Source organism: Orcinus orca, chromosome 4 (genome assembly GCF_937001465.1).
Source record: "Orcinus orca chromosome 4, mOrcOrc1.1, whole genome shotgun sequence".
Taxonomy (NCBI): Eukaryota; Metazoa; Chordata; class Mammalia; order Artiodactyla; family Delphinidae; genus Orcinus; species Orcinus orca.
In genome coordinates, this window is record NC_064562.1 from 14519138 (window position 1) to 14535212 (window position 16075).

Consider the following 16075-nt stretch of genomic DNA (forward strand, 5'->3'; position numbering starts at 1 on the left):
CTATGCAGACTGAATAATGTTGGAAGCCAACATCATGTCACATTTTGTGTGCACTTTCCAAAGATTAATCCAAGCGTTACAAATGGGACACAGACCGCCATTGTCCCAGGGACACTTTAATAACCCACACCTACAATATTCAACCTGTTGTTTGCATAGGGACAACTTTGGGACACAGAAACCCACCAGACTGACTTGAGGGAAGGATTCCTGGAGAGGCAGAGGCCCCGGCGCCACAGCACCTCCACATTTCATCCTTCGTGGCAAATGAGTCTGTTTGGAGTTTCTTTATGCTTGAGGATGGGGGTCACGCAGCTCGCTTTCTCCAAAGCACCTCAACAAGCATGCCTTAAATCTGCTGCCTGCTAACTCTGTTTCTTCCTCGCGTTGTACTTTCGGCAGGCTTTGCCAACTTGCGGATAATTTTTTATTTGTTTTGCATCATGCAGCTCAAATTAAGTAACATGGCACATGCCCTCAGGATTTAAATTGTGCCTGGCCGGTTTCTGCTTTTATTTTTTTTCTCCCCATTCCCCTCCTTTCCTTACAATTCCTGGCATTTGTTGTTCTCCGAGGATATTCTTTGAGAATGGAAGACTCGGGAGAAAGCCTCAGTAGGAAAAGAGTGTGAAAGGTGGATGAGAATTACTCATGATTTCCACATTCCCCGATTCATCATCTTTAAGTACTCCCATAAAATACTTCATTACTGTTAGAATCTTATTTACTTTAGAAGAAAATTCTAATGACTCAGTAGATCAGAATTCATAACTGAGCTCTACATTGAGTTTAAAACAGCAGTAACGTATTTTTCACATAAGGAGGTTTTGGTACAGAGAGAAATAGTTGAGATTATGAGCAGAATCACAAATAGTTATGATACCTTTAATCCCTAGACATTTTGAACAGTATCAAGAAAATAATTTTTTTCTTTTCATAATACATTAGTATCTTAGTATATGGTAGCATGTCTGTAACAGAGGAAAAAGTTTAAAACTGAGAGGAATTTTTTAAGAAAAATGCCTTAGGGAAACCATATTAAGGCTAAAAGATTTACAGCAGCATCACGAAGATTCTGTGCATGTAGGATACATATAGTACTTATCAAAAGGAAACTATATGCAGTTAACTTAATTTCCACTTTAATAACAGGCTTCCATTATGTGAAAAATGACAAGAGAGGGAAGAGAGAAACTGAAAGCTAGCTGTACGCATTTTGCTCAAGGATTTGCTCCTGCAATTTAAACTTGGTCCTTGTTTAAATAAGTATCAATACGTCTGTAATAATATACCATTCCAAATTTACCTTTAGTGCTTGATGTAATTTTTTTACTTAAGAGTACTGTATTTCTTTAGTATAATATTTTTATTTTATTATCTTTCTTGTAACCAGGTGGTAAGTATAGGCTTCTTCTCCACCTCTGTAAATATTATTAACCTTGAGATATGACAATAATATGATCTACATAGGAAAGCGTGTATGATGCCGTCGGTTGAGAGCCTTAAAAGCAAATATATTAATAGCAAGAGTTCGTGTGAAAACCCTGTGTCGACTGTTTCGCTTTTATAAGCTTAGTTTGAGGCGATAACGATACTCGCTGGCGGGGAAAGCGTCGTAGGAGCGTGTTCGGGTTTGCTCCGCGTCTCCCAAGGCTGCAGTAGAGCTGCTGACTAAGCTGCACTCCTTTTGGGAGTCAGGGTTTCTCTCCCAAGTTCACTTGTTGGAAGAACTCAGTTCCTTGCAGCTGTGGGACTGAGGCTCCTGTTTTCTTGCTACCACAGCTCCTTTGCACTTGGCCATTCCCACAGGGCCTCTCGGGCTTCAAGTCCCTCTGACTTCTGAAGGGGCCCAGTCCCTTGTACGGGCTCAGCTGGCTAGGTCAGGCCTAACCAGGTCATCTGACTTCTGAATGGCTCTAAGTTAACTGACTAGCAATCACAGCAGAGATAGTCCATCATAGTCAAAGGTCCCGCCTACACTCAAAGGGAGAGGATTACACAGAACTCACACCCCAGCATGTGGGAATTTTGAGGGCCATCTTAGAATTCTGCCTGCCACGCAGCTAATTCAGATAGCAAAAGTGTTGTGAAGGACATAAAGTAAAGCGTAGAGAAGGGAGGAACCCATTTAGATAGAGTGGTCAGAAAAGGCCTCCCTGGGGCAGTAATATTTGATCTGAGACTTGTAGGACACCGAGTGAACCTTCATGGGAATGCATTTCAAAAGGGTATTGTGTTGCTATTCAAATTCAATGAATGGTTATTACATCGTTATAATTCCACTTATATGTCGAAGTACATACTAATTTTTTGGAGATTTTTGTAACAAAGAAATTCCCACTCCTAATGCATAGTTTTAAATAAAACTTAATTTTTCTAGGAGCATTAATGTAGTTCCTGCAGGACAGAGAACCTGTGATATAGTTGAGCTATGAGCTGCCCCTCCTAGAAGCCCTGCAGAGAAATGTCTCAACAGCTATTCGTGGGGAGATGCCACGGGGATTTGCCCTTGGAAAGATGCAAAGAAATCCCCCTACAAACTAACAATTATAATTTACCATGGTGGTCATATGTCAAAACCACTTATGCACGATTTCAAAAAGCATTGTGGTAGGATATGTTTGAAATATGAATTTACGTTCTACTTTCTGCAGTTTTCCCTTCTTCCCAACTCCAAGCTCAAAACCAGGCCCTTCGTATTTCTTTTCAAAGTGGAAAGCAGGTGCTTTTTCTGCCTTTGGTACAAACTTAGGGTTATCAGAAAGATAATGTTAGGAGATCTGGAGAGACAGAGATGCCAGGGAGTTAGTCTGAAATAAGAAGGAAAGGGGACAAAATTTTCCCCAGAAAACAACAAAAAAGGGGAGAATGGGATGGACTGGGGAGAGAGAGACGTCAGTGAAAGAGGCTCTGAGAGGAGGTTCTGCAGTGCGGGACCCCAGTCTTTCCAAATAATCCTGCTTCTAAGGCAAGAACAGAAACAGCAAAGCCTCTGGACATCACAAGGCCCCTGACCTCAGCCTGGGATGTGGGCATCTTGTTAGAAAACCAGTGTGGACCCAGGACTAGTGACTGTGCCTAAGGACTCAGGACCATGGTGCAAACTCAGCTGGAAGGCAGGTGGAGGAGAGCCTCAGTAATGACTGATTGGACTCCCTGGGTCAAGTTTAAATCACGCGTGAGTCTGTAGACCATGCGTTGTGCACAGGACACTGAGTACTTGCTTAGGCATCCGGTGCATAGGAAACCACCAGCAAATTCTGTCTTCAGTAAGCCACGTTCAAGAAGCAAAATTGCTCTTACATACGTTACTGACAACGTAGAATAAGTTTCGTTAGTTTAAATGGTTTGAAGCATTTCTGTACCTTAGAGATTTCAGTCTTCCTCTACCTTCTCAAATGCCACCTCCTGTGCTCTGAATGGATCGTGGTGTAGGAAGAAGACAGCTGGACCCATTAGCCGGAGTCCTGGGTTTATTCCTGCGGCAATCATTTATTCAGCGCTCTTTATTATCCAAGCATCCTGGGCTTCCAAAGATTAATAACACCAGCTCCTGCCTTTTATCTGAGAGTGGAGAAAAGTGAGAGAGACAGAGAAAAACAGGTTATGGGCAGTATGCACAGTGGTTACTCACCAAGGCTCAGAAATCAGAAAATAGGAGTTCAAATAGCTCTTCCACTGCTTAGCTGCCGGATCTTGGGCAAACCATTTGATGATCCTTAAACTCAGTTATCTCACCTGCTAAATCGTTTCTACAATCAATGGAATCTACTAAGATTCCTGTCTCATGGTGGTGTTGTAGCTACGAGATGGCGTTTATGAAAGTTTATTATTCTAAATGAGTCATTGCAGTGCAATGTCTTAAATGCTATGGTATTGTGTTTATGTGACTCTATACGGATTCCTTCCGTCAACACATCTTCATTGAGCACCTACTATGGTGCTAGATCTGAGTGATAAAAGTCATGTAAACTCCCCAAGACTGCCACCTTGTAAACTGAGAGGTTTGGAATAGATGATCCCTAAAGTCCCTAAAAAACTGGTCATGAACAAGGGGAAACTGAAGAAAACATCAGCCCATTGTTCTTTTGTATAATTTTTTAGCCCATTGTTCTTTTAGAAAAATATTTAGATTACATCCACATAGACATATTGGGGGGATGGGGAAGACATAGAAACAAAAGAGCAGAAAACCTTCAATTGAGCCAAATAACTATTTTTAAAATAAATAAATTTTTTGGAAGCCACCCAATAACTAAAATTTTCAAAAATGGAATCATTTCACAATTCTAGTAGTAAAATAGAGATTATACAGTTATCTGGTAAATTTAATCAATAAAAGTAACCAATCAGTATGATTTGGATAGGTGTGACGTCTCCAGCATATCCTTTAACTCTTTATGTAATTAAAAGTTTAATTTAAAGCTGATTCACTTTGTTATAAAGCAGAAACTAAAACACCATTGTAAAGCAATTATACTCCAATAAAGATGTTAAAAATTTTTTTGATTACATTATAGCTTAAAAAAATAAAACAAAATAAAATCTGATTGAATTCAGTCAACTAATTTTCTTTTTTTTTTTTTTTGTGATACGCGGGCCTCTCACTGTTGTGACCTCTCCCATTGCAGAGCACAGGCTCCGGACGCACAGGCTCAGCAGCCATGGCTCACAGGCCCAGCCGCGCCACGACATGTGGGATCTTCCCGGACCGGGGCACGAACCCGTGTCCCGTGCATCAGCAGGCGGACTCTCAACCACTGCGCCACCAGGGAAATCCCTGGTCAACTAATTTCTAATCAGTTTTTATGTTTTGCTTTTGTTTAAAAAGAAAAATATTTGGAAAATTCATAGGTGTATGTTTTCCCAAGTGGTTTCTATAAACATGGCTGGAAAAATTTTCAGTGAGACACTAAGGAAAACTTACTTTAGGCATCAGTCAAATAAATGGAAACATTGCTAAGTCTAGAACTCGTCAGTCCATCTGAAAAGGCTAAATTTCTCTTAAATTTTGCATATTTTTAAAAATAAAAGCACTTGATTTCCCGGTTTGGGGTTAATATAAAGGATACACGTTAGTCAGATACCTGGCACGCCAGACTTCAATGCCATATTAGAGGTCAAAGATAGCACCTCTGAAGAAAAGAAGGAGAGGCAGAAAACAACTGTAACTATGGCAAAACAAGATTTCTAGCACCATTAAAATATATGATGTGACAATCGGTGTGATGTGTCACAGCAGTGATCCTGTGTCAACAGGGAAGCCCTGTGTGTTGCTCCTTCAAAACCTGTGGCTTTCCCTGACCTTTATAAACAGGTTGAGGACTTTATATGCCCCTTTGCATGCAGCCACTGCCATAAAGCTGGAAAGTGTTGCAATGTCCAATCTGTGTATCTTATCAAATTTAGGATCAGGGCTTCCCTGGTGGCACAGTAGTTGAGAGTCCGCCTGCCGATGCAGGGGACACGGGTTCATGTCCCGGTCCGGGAAGATCCCACATGCCGTGGAGCGGCTGAGCCCGTGAGCCATGGCCACTGAGCCTGCGCGTCCGGAGCCTGTGCTCTGCAACGGGAGAGGCCACAACAGTGAGAGGCCCGCGTACTGCAAAAAAAAAATTTAGGATCAAATAATTTGGAAGCATCCAGTTTCTAGAAATGCTATGTAACATTAAGGAAAGAAGCAGGATTAGTATATGCTGCATCAGAAAGATAAAAATCCTTATTTTGTACTCTTCTATGTGTATTTGTATTGTATTAAAGATTTGGTTTTGGTTTAAATAAAAGTCCCGTTAAACTTTCCTGGTAGCATTTAAATGAGTATCGTGAATCCCCAGTCTTTCCCATTGTCAAAAATTTTTTTCTTCCGTTATTCATAGATATTTGTACAAATATTCATAAGTAGTAACCCGGATACATGTGGAAAAAATTCAAGAGACATTGTAGTTATAAAAGTTATTTTATAACATTACCAATTTGTTAAAATTGTCGGCCCATATTATTGTTAAAAATTTGTATTTTACTAATATTTGAATAACTGAATCATTTTAGAAATCATTTTCTCTCTTTCTTTTAAGCTGTGCATATAGAGACCAAAGTTAAAAGAAATTGTGGCAATTAGCTGGTTGATTTTTCTAAGCATTAAGTATGTAGGAAAATGCTGGATGAATTCAGTGATATCACTATTTTCCCAGGAGTCAATGGGTAATGTCATTAGCACAAACACATAAATAGTGCTCAGTACATTTACTAAACTGAATCTAATTTAATTGAAAATAATCAACTGTTTGCTGGTCAGATTTTTCCTAGATCTATTATTCAGTTAGTAGCATTCTATTTTTCAGTAGGCCAAGAATGAATTCATTTATACAGAAGTAAACAATATACCTAATTAATATAGATTGGTTTTCTAAAGCAATAAATTACCAAGTTTATAGTTAAGTTTGCTTTTCCAACTGTTTTGGTTTTAAAAATAAGACTTCTTTTAGAGACTTGGGTAAAAATTGAATTTATTATTTGAACATCTTAAAGTGATGTTTGTGTATCGGTAAACTTAAACTGCACTGATTTTCCTTATTTTCTGTTTTTTTTTTTTAATTTTCAGTTCCAAGTTCTAATTCAGTGACATAGTCCTGAAAGATTTGCCACATAAAGTATAATATGTGAGTAAACAGAGCTATTTTAAATAAAACATAACGCTATTTTATTAAATATTTTTAATTTATGAAAATAGAAATACTGATATGGGATATAAAATAATTAACTCCTTCTATCTAGACTTTCTATTACTAATATAGACGGTGCTTTCTAACACTAATATAGATGGTGCTTTCTAACAGCAGTTTTACAATACTTATAACAGCATTTCTTTCAACTTCATAAACAAATAAATAGAGAGTTAAAGCACTGCACTTTCTCACATCATTTTTAATAGGACCATGTGCCGTGGAATATCTCAGATACATAGATGCTATAACAGCAGTGAAACAAAATAAACTAATTTATAAATTATAAGGGGAATTTGGTTAAACTAGCAAATATGCAGATGCTTATAGACATATCTCAGGTTAAATTACTCTCATGGGCTCAATCCAGGTTAAAAAATCTCACCAAACGCCTACTTAGCAATTAAATTTTCTCGTATGTGTCCCTTTAAAATCATATCTGTAGGTTGTGTTGCGTGTTTGCCCTCCTCTTATGTGTTTTGATGCTTTTTTTGGAGAGAGAAAACCCAGCTTCTGAGCCTGAATCTTTCTGGCTATTACACAGTGGCCGTTTCAGACCTGTGTGCTGATGTTTCCGATTCCTGGGAAGTTCTCTTTGCCACAGGGCGTGCCCTGAAACACATCAAAAGAACCAAGTTCTACAAAAGAAAAAAGAAACTCAAGTAGGCTTGAACATACAAAGAGAGGGAGAAAGAGATGAGAAAGGGGCCAGGCAGAGTGTTGAATACAAAATGAGTTCAACCAACCCCAGGAGTTCTTCATCACTTACATTTATCTTATTCCGGGAGAGGGGCGTCAAAACCAGCCCTGACATAAACCACCCACTGCCATTGACTTTGACTCTGTGTGTGTGTGTGTGTGTGTGTGTGTGTGTGTGTGTGTGTGTGTGTGTGTGTGTGTGTGTGTGTGTGTGTGTGTGTGTGTGTGATGTGTATTGTACATAAAAGGAACAGATTACATGAGGAATCACTGTTACCTCACATGAGTAAAAAAAAATTCAAAAAAGGAAAACCACTTAAAAACACACATTACCAAAGTCCTAGGGAAATAAACTTAGCATGATTTTCACTTAACTAATAGATAATGTTTATATGGAAATCTAATTGTGCACTGCTTTAACATCTTTGCTGCAGTATTTACACTGTACCTTCTGTCCTTTTATCATAAAGCGTGTGAGATTTTCCATTTCTACTTGGAATATTTTGCACATGTTTAATATCTCAGGGTCAAAACTCTTGGTTAAATCTCTGCAACAAGATAGTTTCTTTATGATAAATAAAACAACAATTAAAATGTAAATGGTCCGAAAAAGGGAAGGAATAAGAGAAATATTTTCTGAGTGTATACTACTTCCATCTTTGAAATTAATGCCCCTAAATTCTGACTCTTGGTGTTCTTTAAAAGTATTTCCTATTGATAAATCTTTCCAGCAAATTTTACTGTCCTGCTGGAATCGTGATCTTGAATGTCTGCACAAATTTTCTATAGATAGAAAGTGTAATGTCAGGTCTGACTGCCCTTAGTCCTGCAATGGAACGGCCTTTAAATTTTGCTGGTTCAGAGGTAAGTAAATTAACATTGAATGGGAAGAGATAAACTTGAAAAAAAAGAGAAAGAGAGAGAGAGAGAGTGCTGTCAAAAAGACTTTTTTTATTAGCAAGATTTAGAAACATTACATAAGGGGCACCTTTAGGACTTCAGTTCAAGTTTTTGTTATCAAGAATGACTATTATAAATAGTAGGCTCTAGACTTTTGATACATAAGAAGTCATAACCTAATGTGCTGATATTGGTTTCCTAATATCAATCAATTGAACAGTAGTGTGTATCTACCAATATTATGATATTTATTTTATTTTGTGCTTACCTGAGACTTTCTAATTTCTGCTTTACTGGGTTTGTATTACTTGAATGGCTCTAGATTCCTTGTACACTGTCATTATAGTATAATAATTATCATGTGTTGCTTTTGTTAATTGGTATTCAATAAAAAACTAAATTTTTTTAAAAAGATATTTGCAAAGGTCATAAGCACGTGTAGGTGAGTGTGTCAGGTTTTCTTAGTAGACGATGCCAAGCGTGGCTCCGACGGCCTCGCTTGAACAAAGAGCTTCAGTCAGCCGGCAGTCTGGAATGAAAAGGTAGAATCCCTGTGCCTGGTGTACACTTGGCGGAATATGCCGCCAGACCTACAGTTATCTTTTCAACTCATTCATAGACTCTTCCTCTGTTTCAGTTTTCTTCCATTTTCTTAAGCAAATAAAACCATTCAAAATTTCAAACAATTCAGAGTTTGAGGCAATCGTGTACTACTCTGATTTACCAGTAATATCAAAATAAAATTACATGCTTCCTCTCTCATTTCTACAATGAATTATCCAGAAAGACTGTCTTGAGTGAGAGCTCGCGCAAGAGAGAGAAACACAGAAGTGATTTAAAAAAAAAATCAAATAGGAGTTACAATTCTGAATGTTAATAGTCCTGGTCCAAGTTTTTTTCTGTCTTTAAAATCAGCTCCTTCTCAAAAATACCACTCAAATTTACCGTTTGATTTTATGCGATTGAAGTTTTTTTATGCATACCTTGTTTGTGATTAGCATTTAAACCACTGCAAAGTGTAAATACAACAATGGAACAAGAAGACAGAAGACTTTCCTAAAGATTAAAAACAAAAACAACATAGAACTCTACACCCACCACATCATATCCAGTCCCCAGGTGTTGTGTGTGATGTTTTCTAGGCAGTTACTAGAGCCTCAGTGAGTTGGTCAAAGTGAAAAGGGAGAAAAGCACCTCACAGCCTCTGTGTGGCCCTCAGAATCCTGCAGGTCAAATAATTCACTCTGACTGCAGGCATTACAAGCCGGAAGCTCAGGCTTGTCCACCAAGATGCCCCTGGGTGTTACGGTGTTCTTAGGAGGCAGCGGCTTGTCTTTGGGTCACAAGTCCAGGCCAGCGTCTTAGGTGTGACCTCACCAGGCATTTCCTGGCTTCCTAAGATGTCCTGTCTTCACAGGGGGAAGTTCTCCTCCACATGACTGATGGGGCTACAGTTCAAACAGTATATTAATAGGCCATTTGAACTACCAAGGACCAGATGCTAGGGATACAAAGGTGTTGGTTTCCAAAGATATGCAAATAAATAAAATATTCACCCTGGCATCAGTTAGATTATCACAGAAAATAGACAGTTAAGCAACTCATAATAATATACTAGGTAAGAACTCTAAAGAGGTATAGGAGAAAATTTTTTTTTAATTATACTGCTATATAGCCTTCTGTCCTTGAGTGGGAAGGCCTCAAGATATGTTAGAATTCAATGATTACAGTGTAACAAAGTATTGTTTGCCACACTACTTCATGCTTCTAGGAGTCACAGGGCCCTCAAAGTTTGTGTATTTTTGCCCTTAAGTAAAATTGCCCTCGACCTGTCAAAATTCTAGCTCTCCCCACAAAACCAGTGGCATCTCCTCTAAGATTTCTTCCTTCATTATTCCAGTATCTGATGTGCCTCTCTAGAACTACTATATCTATTAGTCCACATTACTTAACTTATTGCTTGTTTATATGGACTTTTCTGGTGTTTGACATTGTTTTGTGTATGACAGACTCATCTCCCTAACCAGATTCTGAGCCTACTAAAGGCAGAATTCATGCTTTAAACAAGTGCATTTCCTATTTTCCAAAGAACCCAGGTTAATTCTAAGACAATTATAATAACAAATAATTAGTAATTGGCTAATTCATTTATTTTTGGTGGGGAAAATGTATATTTTAAAAATAAGTATTTTTGTACATTACTTGCTAGTCCAGTATTCACTAAAATTTGTTCTGTGTAGCACCAGTTCTACAAAATGCTAATATTACTAAATTCCTAAATATTACTTAAAAACTTAACTCCACACAGAAATGTTGGGGACATACTGAGTTAAACATAGTTGAATAAGATTATTTACTACAAGACTTCCTAGAGTCTTTAAAATTTGTATAATTTAAGTCTTCATAAGAGGTAGATATTATGCAGTGTTCCCCAAATCTTCTTAATGACAAAACCCATTTCTTAGAATTAGTGTTCACAGAGCTCACTTTGGGAAATGTCTTCTCAAGTCTTTGGAGCTGATTTCTAGTTTTAGCTCAGTGAGACCATTTGCATTGCAGAAATAACTGGTTGTTTAATTCCATTAACTGGTAAGTGCTAACAATCCACTAATAATTTTTAGAAACACTTTTCTCTAAGTTCTAGAGCATTAGCAAAGATTTTGACAAAAAAATCTGGGCTCAAATTCTAACAAGAACATAGAGGAAGGATCACGCTGACCCCCCTGAAGCTGGCCAAAGCTAAGCGTCCCAATTTGTGCCTAGGTTCAAGACTCTTGCTGTTGATCTAAAGTTTTATGATTTTGTCATTTAATGGCTAAATTATGAGGTCTACCCCTTGGGTTTCAAGAAAGAGGGACTTTCCTTGTTTAAGAGCATATATTTAAATGGGTGGGTTAAAAATGCATTTAACAACATCGAATTTGATTGGCGGTTACAACTTTACTAGGATTTATATATTTATTATTTATTATTAGTGTTTTAAAGCTTATGCATGGTACGAAACTATAATTAAAAGTCAAGATCAGAGTTTCAAGATCTAAGGAGACAGGCTCCAGGGTATTGCATGTAAAACTATATCAAGACCGGGGGCTTCCCTGGTGGCGCAGTGGTTGAGAGTCCGCCTGCCGATGCAGGGGACGCGGGTTCGTGCCCCGGTCCGGGAAGATCCCACATGCCGCGGAGCGGCTGGGCCCGTGAGACATGGCCGCTGAGCCTGCGCGTCTCGAGCCTGTGCTCCGCAACGGGAGAGGCCACAACAGTGAGAGTCCCGCGTATCGCAAAAAAAAAAAAAAAAGAAAAAAAAGTATATCAAGACCAAGTTTGGTAGAAAGCTCTACTAACTCTCCATTTGAGGAGATGCTAACTTTATTTTCAGGTGAAGATATCCAAGGCCTTGTGTAGTGTAAGCTACCAGTGTATCCTAATCCAGATCTGGGTGAGCTTCAAGGCCCTCCCTGAAACAGATTCCACTGAACGAGCAGGCAATATGCTATGCTTTCTTTTGGCTGCCTGGGGTTCAGAAAACCTATGAAGTCCTATGAGGTCTGCAATGGCTGTCATCATGCTACACTTTGTTTACAATGGACCTTTAAAGTGGAGCCAATGCCTTATAAGTAGTAGCAGGACAATGGAAAGCCAGATCTTATCTGAAATCAATCTTGATGTGACCTTACGCCTTATTTTCCCCGCAGGCTTCATCCCTGCAGAATGAAACTACAACATCTGAAAGAAGGAATGCTTGGCCATTGAGGCCATGTTTGCAACTTGGCACCAGTACCTGGAGAAGCCAGGCATCCAGTCGTGGCCTGCACCAATCATCACACCTGGGAGGACCTCTGGATGACCCATAACCTCTAGCAGCTCCAGGGCTGCTGATCTCTTTCCCACCTATCGATCTCGGGACCCACTTGATCCTGAGTGCCCAGAACTGGTGAGCTGATGTATTATACCCTAAGTTAAAAATTCTTGCTTAAGTAAGTTGAACTCGCCAGGTTGTGACACCCACAGATTTTTTTCTGTAATCCACTCATAGAAAAGCAACAACGTGACTACTACTTTCAGCCACAGGTCGTGGGTCTTAGAGCAGCCGGCCCCTTCTTCTTGGAGGGATGCTTCTATGCAGTGGGCTCCTTGCCTATGTGTCATGGTCAGGAGCATTCACACGGAGGTCCAGCTGGACCACAGAAGCTTTGTCCTCCAGCTTCTACCTGTTCAAGGTTCAACACAGTCTCAACTGTGGGTCTTGGGACTTCTGATGGCCAAGTGTCAAGAAGACAGACGTGGAGGACCGAGGAGAATGTGCCTTGGCAGAATTGAACCAGAAAAAGACTGAGGCCTCTCCCAACTTTTATTGAACCACTGGTGACTGTGATTAATCATCTTCAGAGAATTTTATCACAGAGCTCTCTCCATATTACTGAAACCATGTTATCTTCATATTTACCAAAAGGAACCACATTTCTCCATGACAAGACACATTGCCTTCACCCCCAGTGGCCATCAAAAACCTACATTCTGCATGGATCCCTGACTAATGTAGAGCTACCAGTTTGAATCCACATCTATTAAATTTGTCATTGTAGACGAAGATCACTTGGATCATGAAATTACACCTTGGAATAGCAGTGCCTGTGTATACTACCCACCATCAAAATAACTGAGTTTTCCCTGTTCCCAGTTCCACATTCATCTCTTATACCTCTTCCAGGCAAATCAATCTCTTAAAATGTAAAGTACGGAAGCATCCCATGAAACATCTCAATCCTCGGTGAATTCAAAGAATTTTTATTGAGGATCTATTATGTGCCCAGAACTGTATTAAATGCTGATTATACAGTGATGAATATGTTACAGTGCTTGCCCCTAAGAAGTTTACATTCTAATGGGGAAGTCAAACAACTAAACAGAATGATGAGTGCTACAGCAGTGGGATGATGGCCACGAGAATCCCCTCATCTCTGATCTTTGACCACCCAGGAAGCTCCTAGCTGTCCAGGTTACTCAGATGATCTCCTAATATGCCAAAGCAACCCACAAGATTCAAGCCCATAAGCAGCAGTCCCTGGGGGAACCCCTGCTAGTGGTGATTGTATAGATTCTGGTTACTAATGTATGCTTTCTAAACCACCTGACTTTTAAACAAGTTAGGTGCTCACTTACTAAGCGCCTTCCCCATTATGTCATCAAACTGGTAGCCCTCAGGTTGTAGCTGCTCGCAGGTGGAATCAAGCTGTGAATTTGGAAGATGTGGCTTCGAGTTTGGGTCCTGGCACTTATCATGACTGTGGGCAAATCACTTAAGCTCTCTAGTCTTTGGTGTCTTTCTTTGCAAAATAAAATTGAAAGTGTTACACACTATACCTACCTCACAGGGTTGTTGTGAGACTCCAGTGAAAATGTATTTGAAAGCATTTTGTAACTTTGTTATTTCTAATCACCCCATTTTCCATGGGCTCTTCCTCTTTCCTTCCAAATACAGTATTATAATTTACCAGAAGGAGGTACTCTTGCCACCTTCATGCAAGTGAATGGTACAAAGAAGATGAAGTACGTGCCCTCCTAGATATCTGGCTTCAGTATAAGAATTCTGATGCCTCACAAGACGACAAGGATATAATCCAGAGGACCAAAGCCAGGACCCTATTGCCATATAGACATTCCACCATTAACACACCACTAGACCTGGACACCAGTCAGCCTTCTTGATGGAAGGCTTTCCCCAGGGTGATAGTAGAGAACCCCCTCTTGGCCCCAGAGAACTAGCCAGACAGCAATGATTCAGGGAGTCACCTGGGTTTTGGCTACCAAAGGAATCACCAGCCCCTCCAGTGGAGAGCATGCCTCCTAAGATAGAGTGAGAAGAGATTTGGTTATGAGGAGACACTGACCCAGATAAGCAAAACACAAGCCACCCCTGACTGCGTGATTTATTATAGCTGGGCTGGCAAGAAAAAATTCTAGACATTCATTTACAGCCAAGATTTGGTAACACATTCCTTCTTCAAGCACACTTTATCCCTCGGGCCAACCTGGCTCTTATCTCTCTGATTTTGACTTGTCTACTCCTTGTCTGTCTAACAGACCTGTGATAAGCTGTGTTCCTGGCTAACAAGTCTCATATCACACACACACACACACACACACACACACACACACACATACACACACACACACACACACACACACACACACAGAAGGAGGTATGTTTTCTATCCTACACACATGGCCAAGCCTTAGCTTAGCCTTCCAGTTCTGGTGATTCAAAATGGATTTTGGATTGGCTGATCTAATTTGAGTCCAGTCTCACTGGAACAGTCTATCCCAGGTTGAAATACTGACTCTATTTTGGTCCTGAGTAGAAGTTTAAATGGAGTACCTATGGAGCCATTGATACTCAACGATCCTCTAAGGAAAAAAAATGATTTTGTCTTTCTACATAGCTTCTATACCAGCTTCTCCAAAACTAAGAACATATTAGCATGTAACTCCAGGAATAGCATAAAGTTTCTACAAAAGATCTCTTGAGTGAAGAGAATGCTGATTATATACCAAAAGATCAGATAGGATTGGCATCCCAGAAGCTCTAAAGTAAGATCTTAAGCCTGAAATAGAAAATTTCAACTATAACCCACTCCTCAGGCTCCCAGGGCAAGGAGAGAGGATTTTAGGAAAAATATTGATTGTGTCAGTTTCCAAACTATTTTTAAATGGGACGGAAAATAATTCACAGTCTCCTCCTAGCTATTTGTCAGAATAGCTCAATCTAATGTACCAAATCAGTGAACTGAGAAATTCACAAATCTTTTCTTAAGGCTGTAACATTAAAATTTCATTTTAAGACTTTAAAAAAAATCGAAAACAATTAAAACAGTGTTTTATAGTTTACAGTCCCCACTTGCCGTGGGAAGGGAGCCAGAGAGACTCAGAGTACCAGCCACCCAAGGTCAGAGGCACTGAGCCAATGGACCCTGCAAAGAGCAGGCCCATGCCAGGAAGAAAAGCTGTTGCTGAAATGACAGCCCAAGCTTATGAAATAAGATGAACTTCAGCTCATGGTAACTGAGAAGGAAGAACAAATCGGGAAAGAGATTAAGACGTCGGAATAGGTATCAGGACAAATACGACTGGTTAGGAAATGGAGTCACCTACAGACACATGATGTTTGTCTTACAGTAGCCTTTCTTATGAATCACAATGTTACATCCTAGTTTCCTTTTCAGAAGTAAAGTCCTCAGTATCACTGATGTCACTCACATAGCCAGCCCCAGATAGAAAACCCTTCCTCACCCACAGACATACCTTTTATGATCTTGGTTGACATAATTTTCTTTTTCAGAGATTTTTAATTTTTTCATAAATCTTTGATGAATTATTTTATCAATAAAAATTTGTCAATGAATAATTTCCCTGGCTGAATTCTAATTCCTTCTTTGGTGATTAAAATTGGTAATAAAAATGAATTACTTGAATAGTTTGTCTGCCCTTGCCTGTCCAAGGCTATGTGAGAAAGAAAAGATATTCCCTCACAGATTACATGTAAGTGAGCTAGGAGCAGTTATAGCCAAACAACCCAGGCAAGGGTAGCCAAGGGGATGTTTGATAGTGACACACAGTAAGCATTCCAGTTTAACTTTCATCTGCAAATTGTACCTCTGTCAGAGGCAGTCAGTTCTCTCACTGCCACATCAGGATGCGGATACTGCCTAGTGAGACACAGACACATAGGGTAGAAAAGAAAAAAACGCAGGCAGCGT

General features: G+C 39.5%; 1 protein-coding gene across 1 annotated transcript in view; it reads left to right on the forward strand.

Annotated features, from left to right (window-relative positions):
* GRID2 (glutamate ionotropic receptor delta type subunit 2) overlaps window positions 1-15716 on the forward strand; it is a 1386623-nt gene extending 1370907 nt beyond the window's left edge. Inside the window, exons 16-17 of the mRNA XM_049709175.1 lie at window positions 6602-6659; window positions 12014-15716. Coding sequence (XP_049565132.1) covers window positions 6602-6622 — 21 coding nt within the window. The 3' untranslated portion in view covers window positions 6623-6659; window positions 12014-15716. The remainder of the gene's footprint in view (window positions 1-6601; window positions 6660-12013) is intronic.
* Window positions 15717-16075: the final 359 nt, after the last annotated feature.